The sequence below is a fragment of the Artemia franciscana genome, chromosome 3 (genome assembly GCF_032884065.1).
Source record: "Artemia franciscana chromosome 3, ASM3288406v1, whole genome shotgun sequence".
NCBI classification, from domain to species: Eukaryota; Metazoa; Arthropoda; class Branchiopoda; order Anostraca; family Artemiidae; genus Artemia; species Artemia franciscana.
In genome coordinates, this window is record NC_088865.1 from 18,364,695 (window position 1) to 18,377,603 (window position 12,909).

Below are 12,909 nucleotides of genomic sequence, written 5' to 3' on the forward strand. Positions count from 1 at the left end.
ACACTTCTGCGCATGAGGTAGGAAATGATGTTAGCTGCTGGTTTTATCTAAATCAGGAGCTAAGCAGGGTTTGTTCTATCCCCCTTTAAAAATTTTTAACGTTTAGGGCTAACCGGAAAGTACGTCGTCCCCGTCTGGATTGGAAGGATGTCATAAAAGAGATTTAAAGGAAACGGGAACTTCCTGGGAGGGTATAAAGAAGGTGGCTTTGAATAGATTAGGATGTAGGAGTAGCCTGCTTAGCTGTGTTGGCCTTAGGCGGCTTGGTGCTGCCGTGAGTTGTTAGTAATAGTAGTAGTAAGTATTTAAGTATAGTTCTTAAGCTGGATACGATAAATTGTTTTTAGATATCTTCATGTTTTATTATTTCTATTTCAAATTACTCTTTTAAACAAAAATAGTTAAGAAGACCTACTTCCCGAAGCTCTTGAGAACTTAAAGCATTAAAATACCACATTTTACTTTTAGCTGTGAAATTTGGGCGAATGTCAAAAAAGCAAAAAGAAAAGGATGAAAATGAGGTGAGATCCCACAAAGGCCAAACGAGAGTGAACCAACAGCCATCACATCTTTCACCAGATAGTACCGTTTATGATCTCCAACAACCGTCTTCATCCGATCAGCATTACACCGGAATGTAAGTTTTTTAAGTTTTTTTCGAGTAGCGCTCGATTTTTTTCAGGCTGGGATACTGTTTACCCTTTCTACATCTTACCTTCATCCCACCTATTCGTGGGTCCTTTAACTTTGTTACAACAAATAGATTTAAAAACATGCCAAGATACACTTCTGGGGTTGGTTTTGCATGAGGAAGTTCTTCGTTAGTTCAAAGGAGGGAGATTTTGGAAAAACATCAATAAAGGAGGCTGGATATTTTCAGTACTTCTTTCTCCTTGTCTGTGAAAGTGTAAACCATGCAAAATGCAATCATTTGTCCTAGAAATAAGCTCACATTATATAATTTGGCTAACCGTACATGAAATAAAATACAAGTAAAGTAAAGTAAAATTTAATTAAAATTAGCACATTACTTTTGGCAGATTTATTCTGTGTATGAAAGATCGCCCCTCCTTAATACATTGTTCTTTACGCTAACGCTACTAGCACTTTTTAAAAGCTTCCTACTCTAATTAAACGGCCCCCATGTTCCCGTTTTAGTATAGTCAAAATTTTAGCAAGGTATTGAGGAGGGGCAACCTTTTATATATGAAATAATTTCTGCTCGTTTTTCAAATATTGTCAGTAAATCTGGTGCACAGTCTATGAAATACACCCCTCGCCCTCATAGAAAATTATTCTGTGTAAATTTTATCCAACGTCAAGTGCCCCCCCCCCCCTGTCATACTTCCTCCTGATGGATGATGGACACTGGATATATGACCAAAATATCTGGTACTTTTGGTGAAAAATAAAACTGTCTAATTAAAAGGAGTTAGTCCCTATTTGAACTTTATTTGTGACAAGATGTATCCTTGCAATAATATTTCATGGTTTATTATTTTGAAGAGTTGCTTGAATATTTTTTCTCGTTGGCCAACGTGATCCACACAAATGAAGCTCATTTTAGAAATATGGTCCACATATATAGGTATTTTTTTTACCAATGCGTCTGCGCCTTCTGAATGCGCATTTATGGTGGTGCGTATGTGGTGTATGGTAAAGCTGGACCATGTTTCTTATCTTTGAGCCAACGATGCTGTATAATAGTCGTTAATTTGAAGAATGTAATCACCTGACATCACTCAACTAATCAGAGGAGTTTTCCATTAGTGTAGACTAATTTAAAAGGACTGTGGAAAAACGGGAAGGACTGTGTTTAAAAGGACGTGAAAAACTGTCTTTTTCAAACAGTTCGTGGTAACGAACTGTGGTGAGGAGCGACCCGGCTCAATAGTAACCGAAACTCTAAAAAATGGAATTTTGATACCAATAGTTACATCAAAAAAATTACATTTTAATTTTGATTTTAGATATATAAGTTTCATCAAGATCAGTTATACCCATTGAAAGTTACGAGCCTGAGAAAATTTGCCTCATTTTCGAAAATAGGAGGAAACAGCCTCTAAAATTCATACAATATTAACGAAAATCACACCATCAGATTCAGCGTATTAGAGAACCTAATTGTAGAAGTTTCAAGCTCCTATCTAGAAAAATGTGGAATTTCGCATTTCCTCCCAGAAGATAGATTACGGATGCGTGTTTATTTGATTTTTTTGTTTGTTATTCTTTCCACGGGTGATCGTATCGACCAAGTGGTCCTAGAATGTCGCGAGAGGGCTCATTCTAACGGAAATGAAAAGTTCTAGTTCCCTTTTTAAGTGACCAAAAAAATTGGAGGGCACCTAGGCCCCCTCCCACGCATCATAGTCAAAAAACTTAATAACTATGTCTTTAGGGACGACTTACTCCCCCGCAGTCCCCTAGGGGGGGCAGCAAGTTACAAACTTTGACCTGTGTTTACATATAGTAATGGTTACTGGGAAGTGTACAGACGTTTTCAGGGGGGACTTTAATTTAGGGGGGAGATTTGAGGGGGGTTACGTGGGAGGATATTTCCATTGAGGAAATTTTTATGGGGGAAGAGAATTTCAATGAAAAGGGCGCAGGATTTTCTAGCATTATTTGAAAAAACAATGAAAAATAAATATGAAAACTTTTTTCTACTGAAAGTAAGGAGGAGCATTAAAACTTGAAACGTACAAAAATTATTTCGCATATGAGGCGTTTACCTCCTCGTTATACCTCACTCTTTACGCTAAAGTATTTTTAGTAATTTCAACTATTTATTCTACGGCCTTTGTGATTCAGAGTGTGATTTAAGTTCTAAAGCTTAAGGCTCAAAGTCGCTAAAGCTTGAATGGGACATTTTAGCTTTAGTGTAAAGAGCGGGGTATCGACAAGCGTTGAACCCCCTCATATATGCAATAAAAATATACGAATATAAAAGTTCGTTACATAAGTTAATTCGTAAGTTACGTATAATTTTTACCAATGAAAATGTTTGTAAATAATTAAAAGTTCTACTTGTCTTTTCAAGTAGTCAAAAACTGGAGGGGAACTTGGGCTCCTCCTTCACTCTTTTTTTCTCAAAGTCTTCGGATAATTGCAATTAATTAATATGTAAATTTTGTTTTAATTATTTATGTGCGGAGGGCCAAGATCAAAACAGACATTAATTCAAAAACGTCCATAAATTAAATAGAAAAAACAAGTTTTTTTTAAATGAAAGTAAGGAGCAACATTAAAACTTAAAACGAACATAAATAACTCATATATAAATGGGGATTTTCCTCCTCTATGACCTGCTCTTTACGCTAGAGTTTCTTACTGTTTTAAAAAGTAGAGTTAAGAGAAAGAGTCAAACTTTAGCTTAAAGAGCGGGGCGTTGAGGAGGAAAAGCCTCTTTCACATACAGAGTAATTTCTTTTCGTTTACTTTTAATGTTACTCCTTTGTTTCATTTAAAACAACTTGCTTTTTTCTATTTAATCACGAGTAAGACCAGGTCTCTACCGTCGTTTCCAATTTGAAACATCTGATCTTAAATATAACATAGACATTTATTCAAAATTCAGACATAAGGTGAAGATAACGATACTAAGGATTACAAACTTACTTAATTTCTGAGGGTACTGAGGAACTGTGTTGCGTGGAACCTATGGACTTAGGAATTATTTTTGAGGACCATTTAAATCTGGCAGATATATCTCCTCCACCGGTACTCTACTGGTCTCTTTCTCATCTCCTACCATGCTTTTAGAACTCTCCCCTGTATCTTCTCCCCTGTATCCGGTGTAGTATCTTCCTTAAATGATCTTGTATAATTTAATGTAGTATTAAATTAATTATTTAAATTAATTATTAATTAATAGATTAATTTAATTAATTAATTAAGTATTAAATTAATGTAGTATCTTCCTTAAATTTTCTTATGTCCTTTATGAAGTTGTCTCCAAGATTATGCTGGTTCATAGATGATTACGTTTCGACATGTCATACCTTTAGGGTGACGCAAGGTGTGGCTAAAGAGTTTGGGGCTACGTCTAGTGATGATTAGACTACGGGGTTGCACACATATGTCTAGCGGCCAACCTTCGCCACCATGATTCTTTTAAATCTGAAACCTTAAAAGCTAGTGATGTCTCTTTTTGACGAATCTAATTGTCTAAATTTTGCACAATTAATCTTTTATGTATATTTTCCTAAAGAATTTTTTTTCTAAACTAAAAAATTTAGTTTCAGCTATATTGGGGGGAATATCAGTCCCTATCCAACCAACCCTTGGAGTAGTTACGGCAGTTCTGAAGTAGGACCGCTAGTTGCGTAGATACTACAATTTCTCCATTATCCCAGTGATGCCATATATCCAGTGATGGCTTCTAAAGCCAAAGCCCCTGGTAAGTACTTGTTGAAAATTTCCACCGAAAATGGTGTTGAAATTTAATCAAGTCTGGCCGGTTTTTTTTCTCTATGGACATAGGGACATAGCGTTTATTAGTAGCCAGTGGAGGAACCAAATGGTTATGGGGATCCCCCTAGATTTAGAAAAGTGCCTTTTTTCCATCTTGGTCGAAAAATTGAAAAAGTCTGTCCCCCTTCCTCTTCTCCATGTTTTCTTGAACTGGTGTCCCAATGTCCAATCAAGGAAAATACTTTAAAATTTGTCTTTCTAATTAAGATACTGTCTGCTTTATTTTCAGCAATATCGGTGAGAATATCAGTCCCTTTCCAAACAACTGTTACAATAGCTTCGAGAGTCAGGATGTTGGAAGCACTAATTTTGCTGACAGTGCAACTTCTCTGTTTGAAAATAAAGTTTTGACTTCAGATACAATGATTCCTCATATCCCTGTTTCGTCTTTTAAGTCCACTGGTAAGTAGTTCTTGTAAATATTTCCTAATATGTTCCATATATATCCTTGTAATCTGTTGTAAACACAATTATTCCTGACAGTAAACATGAACTGACAGTGCAACTTCTCTGTTTGAAAATAAAGTTTTGACTTCAGATACAGTGATTCCTCATATCCCTGTGACGTCTTTTAAGTCCCCTGGTAAGTACTTCTTGTAAATATTTCCTAATATGTTCCATATATATCCTTGTAATCTGTCGTAAACACAATTATTCCTGACAGTAAACATGAACTGACAGTGCAACTTCTCTGTTTGAAAATAAAGTTTTGACTTCAGATACAGTGATTCCGCATATTCCAGTGATGTTTTTTAAGTCCCCTGGTAAGTACTTCTTGTAAATATTTCCTAATATGTTCCATATATATATATTCTTGTAATCTGTTGTAAACACATATTCTTGTTAATACATTTTTCATCAGCTTAAATTAAGACCATCTGACTGCACTTTTAATGATAATTGAGTCAGTAGGCAAGGTTAGTCAATCGTCAAAAGTCAAATCTGTCAATCAGTGAAAAAGCTAGTTTATTTTTCTCTTTTTTGGAACTGAGGATGGCTTGGCAGAAGTTCTTACCAAAATGTCATCTTTTGTCCTTTTCACTTTTCGTCTGTATACGGCTTATTTTTTCAGTAAAGCAAAAATCATGTTTATAATTTGCATAAAGCCTTGCACTAGTGTCATAATAATTATGGTGGTAGTAAGAGAGGAAGTAGTAATATTAGTTTTGCATTAGCAGTAGTAGTAATACCATTAAAAGCAGTAGTATTAATAACAGCAGTAGCATGTACATGTTGCCTTTTGGTCAGCTGAAAATACCCCTTATGATACCGTGGAAGATTCACTTTGATATGGTAAGGCGTTGCAAAAATATTGCTCCTTGAACCTCTTTGAAATCCTGCTTGAACCTCTGTTGACGTCTTTTAATCGTAATACTTAATAATTTAATTATTTATTAGTAGTAGTACCAATAATAGTAGGTAGTAGTGGCAGTAGTGTTAATAGTGGGGAGCAAATGTCACCTTATTTTGAAGTCATCTTCGTTTCAATACCCAACTCCATTCTCAAGATCTACCCTTTGGACAATCCTATTGCGTATAGTGCGTTTTGATTTAGTTCGAATTCACCCTTAATATCCTCTCAAATTGTCACATTCACACACGTTGCCTGAATTTTACTAGAATCATAATTGTAGCTGTAGTAATATGATCAAACAGTTCGTGGTAACGAACTGTAGTAAGGAGCGACCCGGCTCAATAGAAACCAAAACTCTAAAACATGGAATTTTGATACAAATAGCTACATCAAAAGAATCGCATTTTAATGGTGATTTTAAATATATAAGTTTCATCTAGTTTAGTCCTACGTATCAAAAGTTACGAGCCTGAGAAAATTTGCGTTATTTTAGAAAATAGGGGGAAACACCCCCTAAAAGTCATAGAATCTTAACAAAAATTACACCATCAGATTCAGCGTATCAGAGAACCCGACTGGGCTCATACTAATGGAAATGAGAAGTTCTAGTGCCCCTTTTAAGTGACCAAAAAATTGGAGGGCATCTAGGCCCCCTCCCACGCTAATTGTTTTCCCAAAGTCAACGGATCATAATTCTGAGATAGCCATTTTATTTAGCGTAGTCGAAAAACCCTATAACTATGTCTTTGGAGACGATTTACTCCTCCACAGTCCCCGTGGGAGGGGCTACAAGTTACAAGCTTTGACCAGTGCTTACATATAGTAATGGTTATTGGGAAGTGTACAGGCGTTTTCAGGAGGATTTTCTGGTTGGGGGGAGGGATTGAGAAGAGGGGGATATACTGAAGGAACCTTCCATCGAGGAATTTGTCATGGGGGAAGAAAATTTCCATGAAGGGAGCGCAGGATTTACTAGCATTATTTAGAAAAAAAAAACAATGACAAAATAAATATGAATTTTTTTTTCAGCTGGAAGTGAGGAGCAGCATTAAAACTTAAAACGAACAGAAGTTATTACCCATATGAGGGGCTCACCTCCTCCTAATACCTCGCTCTTTACGCTAAAATATTTTTAGTAATGTCAACTATTTATTCTACGGCTTTTGTGACTCAGAGGTCATTCTTAATGAATTGGGACAAAATTTAAGATTTGGTGTAAAGAGAGAGGTACTGACGAGGGGGCGAACCCTCTAATATGTGTAATATAAACATGAGAATAAAAAATTCTTTACGTAAGCTAATTTATAAGTTACGTATATCTTTTACTAATAAAAAGATTCGTAAAAAATTAAAAGTTCTAGTTGCCTTTTTAATTAACCAAAAAATTGGAGGGCAACTAGGCCTCCTCCCCGCTCTTTTTTCTCAAAATAATTCGATCAAAATTATGAGAAAGGCATTTAGCCAAAAAAAAAAAAAAAAAAAAAAAAAAAATGCAAATTCCTCTGCGGAGAGCCAAAATCAATCTTCAGATAAGACAAGACATCTTCAGATTCATAATTTTATATATGTAACCAAGGGCACATATTTGCACCAAGTAGGTGGGGTAGTTGTAGTTAGTTGAGCTGCTCCAGCTGTAACCATAATTTTTACTGAGGCACTAAGAAAACTTGACCAGAAAAGAAATGACAACATGCTCGGTTTGACCAACTTTAGCTGAGTTTAGGAATCTGACTAGAATCTTTCCCGTATGACAGTGTTTCAATCAAAGGGCGAAGCATATCCTAGTATTCTAGGATATGATTAAACAAAAAAAAAACGAGTTTTTTTAAATGAAAGTAAGGAGCGACATTAAAACTGGCGAGAAGAGGGGATTTTCTTTTATATTTTGAAAATAAAACGTTATTCTAATTGAAGTCAGTTCCCCTACATTTAGAAAAGTACCTTTTCATCATGGTTAGAACAAAATCTAAAAAGTCTTTTCACCCTCCTCTCCCCACGTCATGTGGAATTAGGGTCCCTGTATCAGATCACGTATGATACCTTCAAAACTGTCTGTCTGCACCCTCCTCTTCCGAAGGTTATGAGGAATTAGGGCCCCTGTATCAGATCACGTAAAATTTTTTTACTGTTTTAAAAATAAGTGTTGAGAGAAAGAGTCAAACTTTAGCGTAAAGAATGGGGCGTTGATGAGGAAGCAGCCCCTTTCATATACGAAGTAATTTCTGTTCGTTTTAAGTTTTAATGTCGCTCCTTACTTTCAGTTGAAAAAACTTGTTTTTTTTTATTTAATCATTAGTAGTAACAATATTAATAGCAGTAGTAGCAGGTACATGATGACTTTTGGCCAGTTTAACATCCAACTCACAATGCCCTAGAAGTTTCTTCTTGATACGGTATCTTAATAACATGTACTTAATAAAAATAATGAACTAATATCTGAACTTATAGCCCTTGCCTTGAGGACTCTGGTGAGGTTGATATCACCAAAGTCATAATTACTGGACCTTCAAACAATGCTGAACATAACAGATCTTTTAAAATTTCAATCAGATGTGTTTTGGAGAATAATCAGCATTTGGGGGAGGGGCTGGTTTCCCTCCATTGACTTTTGATTCTGAATTGGAATTGCAATCGCAATTCCGAATTGAATTCAATACGAAATGAAAGTTCTGAATTTCAGATCCGAAGTTTATGTGATCACCCATTACTTAAAAACCTTTTATCTCCAAAGCATAACATACAACCATTGCCCATTGGGGGCTGTTTCCACATGAGAGCATTGTTATATACTTTTTAGGCTATTGCGAACGAAATGAATATCTTACAATTCCGATCGGATGCGTTTAGGAAAAAAGACTGCCTTTTGGTAGTTATTTTCCATCACTTTTAACCTTTAAACGGCAAAAAGAACTTTAAATTCCAATCAAATGAGACTTTTCTAAAGTTCACACAACCATCCCTTACACAGAAACATTAGATATCCCTGGGGAATAACTTACAACCCTTGCCTTCAGACTCTATATGGTTGAGTCAGCCTTAAAATACTTGCTGTTTGATACTTAAAGTGCTTTTGAACAAATGATTATATCAAAATTTCCAATGGGCGTAATTGGAGAAAATCCCTCTCTGAAGTTTATACGATCATTCCATAAAAACATATACATCCCTGGGGAATAACTCAGAACCACTTCCCTAAGGGTTGTGGGGGTGGGGAGTAATCCTCAAAGACACAATTTCTTGATCTACAAATTTGTTTTGTATTTATTTTTTGGTGAAATAATGGGCGTGGGGCGGGGTCTTTTGGTTTTTAATCGCTATCAAATATAAAAAAGAACTTTAGGGCTGAGAATTTTCAATCGAATGAGCCCCTTCTTTTTTCTGCGACAACTCTTTCTGTACGTAGTACCATGGTCTAAAAAATAACAGTAATAAATCGTGGACAATGGTTTTTCACTTAGATGGCGTTATTGGACTGCCTATGGTAGTAGACTACTCATTTATTTGTATCGTATTTCACCTTGGCCAAAGCTAATTTTACAGTTTCGTCTCTAACAGTTTGTTTATAATTCACTCAAGTAAATAATTGCTAGAATGTCAATAACTATATTTAAAATAGACGCAAATGTATTTAGCTTTCTGAAAAGTTACTCTGCGAGCCAAAATGTTCTGAAACAGTTTTAGCTTGGAAAGTTACTCTGCAAGCCGAAATGTTCAGAAACAGTTTTAGTTCTCCTTAAGTATTTAAGTATAATTCTTGAGTTGGATATGATTCATTGTTTTCAGATATCTTTATGTGTGATTATTTCTATTTGAAATTACATCTTTAAAGGAAAAAAAGGTCAGAAGGCCTACTTCCAGAAACTTATAAGAACTTGAAGCATTAAAATGCTTTTACTTTTATTTTAACTTTCATAAGTAAATATTTTACTTTCAGCTGTGAAAACCGGGCGAATGTCGAAAAAGCAAAGAGAAAAGGTTGAAAACCGGATAAGATTCCACGACGACCGAATGAGAGTGACCCAAAAGCGATCAGACCTTTTACCAGATAGCTCCATTTGTGATCCGCAACAACCGTCTTCCTCCGGTCAACATTATACCGGAACGTAAGTTTTTATTTTTTTTTTCGAGTAGTGTTTGAGTTTTTCCAGGCTGGGATAATGTTTACCACTCCTGCGTCTTACCCTCAAAGCCCCGCCTATTCGTGGTTCGTTTAACTTTGTTGCCGCAAATAGATTTAAAAACAGGTCAAGACACACTTTTGGGGTGGTTTTTGCCTGGGGAGATTCTATGATTTAGTTTTGAGAAAGACGGAGTTTGGAAAAACATAAATAAATGAGGCTAAATATTTTCAGTACTTCTTTCTCCTTTTTTGTAAAAGTACAAGCAATACTGAATATATCATATGTCCTATAAATTAGGTCGCATTACAGAATCTGCGTCTAAGCACCCCCTTATGAACTCCAGAAAAAGCTATGACCTGAAAATACATTTTGAACCTCACCCCAGCCTGATCAGGAGTATCGTAACCTCTTGTTGTCAGTTAGACACACTTTTGGGGTGGTTTTTGCCTGGGGAGATTCTATGATTTAGTTTTGAGAAAGACGGAGTTTGGAAAAACATAAATAAATGAGGCTGAATATTTTCAGTACTTCTTTCTCCTTTCTTGTAAAAGTTTAAGCAATACTGAATATATCATATGTTCTATAAATTAGGTCGCATTACAGAACCTGCGTCTAAGCACCTCCTTATGAACTCCAGAAAAAGCTATGACCTGAAAATAAATTTTGAACCTCACCCCAGCCTGATCAGGAGTATCGTAACCTCTTGTGGTCAGTTAGTCCGTATGATAAGCCTCACAGATACATGTGAGTCATAGGATTCGATATTTATGTTTGATATATTAGCACAAAATTACTAGTCATTTATTAATCTTGAAATTATTATAACTAACTATAGCTAAAATTCTTAAGTCCTGCTTCCAAGATTGTATCTAAGGGGGTTACTGGGTTAGCCTTCTGCCCCAAAATGTTTACGACTCCTAAAATATTAACAGAATGCATATAAAATATTTATGTGCTTTTTTTAGCCCCACTCCAGAAAAAAATCCTGAATAAGCCCTTGTCAGCATATTATGTACCATGTTCTAATTAATAAATTGAAGCATATCGTGAAGACTTGATCCTACGTGAAATTAATTTGAAAAGAAGTTATTTTTTTTAACTGAAAGTAAGGGGCGACATTAAAACTTTAAATGAACAGAAATTATTCTGTTTGTGAAAGGGGCTCTCCCCACTACAATACCTCATTCTTTACGCTAAATGTTGATGCTTTGTTGCACTATTACTTTTCAAGACAGCAAAAACACTAGTGTAAGGAGCGTTGTGATGAGGAGGCGATATCCCCAGTCATATACGGAATATTTCCTGTTCATGTTAAGTTTTAATATTGCTCCTTTGTGTCAGTTAAAAAAAAATTGTGTGTATTATCTAATTTTGTAACTTTTTCAACTAATACAGGTTCGAATTTGGCTCACCGTATATATATAAGAAAAAGACTGCCCAATAGTTTTGGCAGATTTACTCCGTATGTAAAGGATTGCCCCCTACTCAACACCTTGCTCTTTATGATAATTATGTTAGCACTTTTAAAAGCTCCCTCTTCTAGTTAAACAGCCCTATGTTTCATTTTTAATATAAAGTCAAAATTTCAACCTAAAAATTAAGCTATTGAGGAGGGGGCGACCCTTCACATATGGAATAATTTCTGTTCGTTTTTTAAATAATGCCAGTAAATCTGGCTCACCCTCAATGAAATACACCCCTCCCTCGCGGAAAACTCCTCCATGAAAATGTCTTCCAACTTAAAGTCATAAATCCTCCCGTCAACCTAGTTTCGTCTTCGATGAGAATCAGTCCTCCCTGTAAAATTGCTTGCAAACGATTTAGCCTGAAAAATTCTTCCTAGAATTCTCCCATTTAAATTTGACTTTAATCTCTAATCAGTTTCTCGATTCCTCCAGAAGTGCCTTCTTCCATTAAAAATGTTTTCCAGAAAATAAAACATGCAGAAAAAAATCCCTGAATAATTAATAATTCCCACAGAACATCTCCAGATAAAAATTTGGCAAAGAGAGTGTAAAACAATTAAAAGAATTTCGTGTAGTGATTTGGTCAAATCCCCCAGTGCAACATTTTCCCTTTGAACATTTACATCCTGGAACATTCCTCCAATTGGCGAGAAGAGGGGATTTTCTTTTATATTTTGAAAATAAAACGTTATTCTAATTGAAGTCAGTTCCCCCTACATTTAGAAAAGTACCTTTTCATCATGGTTAGAACAAAATCTAAAAAGTCTTTTCACCCTCCTCTACCCACGTCATGTGGAATTAAGGTCCCTGTATCAGATCACGTATGATACCTTCAAAACTGTCTGTCTGCACCCTCCTCTTCCGCAGGTTATGAGGAATTAGGGCCCCTGTATCAGATCACGTAAAATACCTTCAAATGTATTATTTTTTAATTCAATATTGTCTTATTTAGGTTCAGCTTCATCGGTGGGAATATCAGTTCCTATCCAACGCACTTTCAGAATGTTTACGTGAGTAATGAAGAGGCTCAACGCAAAAATTCAATAGACAGTACAACTTCTTCATTTGAAAATACAGCAATGAAATCAGATGCACCGGTGCTTGATACCCCAGCGACGCCTTTAAGTCCACTGGTAGGTATTAGTTGTAAATAAATTCCAAATATATTGTAAATATATTGTAAATACATTTTGGTTTTGGTTTTATATTTTTTCTTGAAGATACATGGTTCTTCAGCTTAAATCTAGATCGTCTGACCACACTTTATTGAAAATTTGGTTATTAGGCTAGCTAAGTCAACCATCAAAAGTCAAATCTGTCAACCAGTCGAAAGTTTAGCTTCTTGTTTTATTTCTTAGCACTAAGGACGGTATTTCCTGAAATATCGCCTTGTTCTTTTCATTTTTTTTCTATCCCCTGGCTGATATTGCCCTATTTTTCTCGGTAATTGTAATTTTTATCTTTACTTATTTGTCATACGTGAGCATTTGCTCTT

The 12,909-nt window shown here is 35.5% G+C and overlaps 1 protein-coding gene across 1 annotated transcript in view; it reads left to right on the forward strand.

The window, feature by feature from the left end:
• The window catches only part of LOC136024967 (uncharacterized), a 90,083-nt gene extending 77,515 nt beyond the window's left edge, over window positions 1-12,568 (forward strand). The window contains exons 11-14 of the mRNA XM_065700572.1: window positions 469-637; window positions 4,703-4,875; window positions 9,762-9,930; window positions 12,367-12,568. Of these exons, the coding sequence (XP_065556644.1) occupies window positions 469-637; window positions 4,703-4,875; window positions 9,762-9,930; window positions 12,367-12,568 (713 nt within the window). The remainder of the gene's footprint in view (window positions 1-468; window positions 638-4,702; window positions 4,876-9,761; window positions 9,931-12,366) is intronic.
• The last annotated feature ends 341 nt before the right edge of the window (window positions 12,569-12,909 follow it).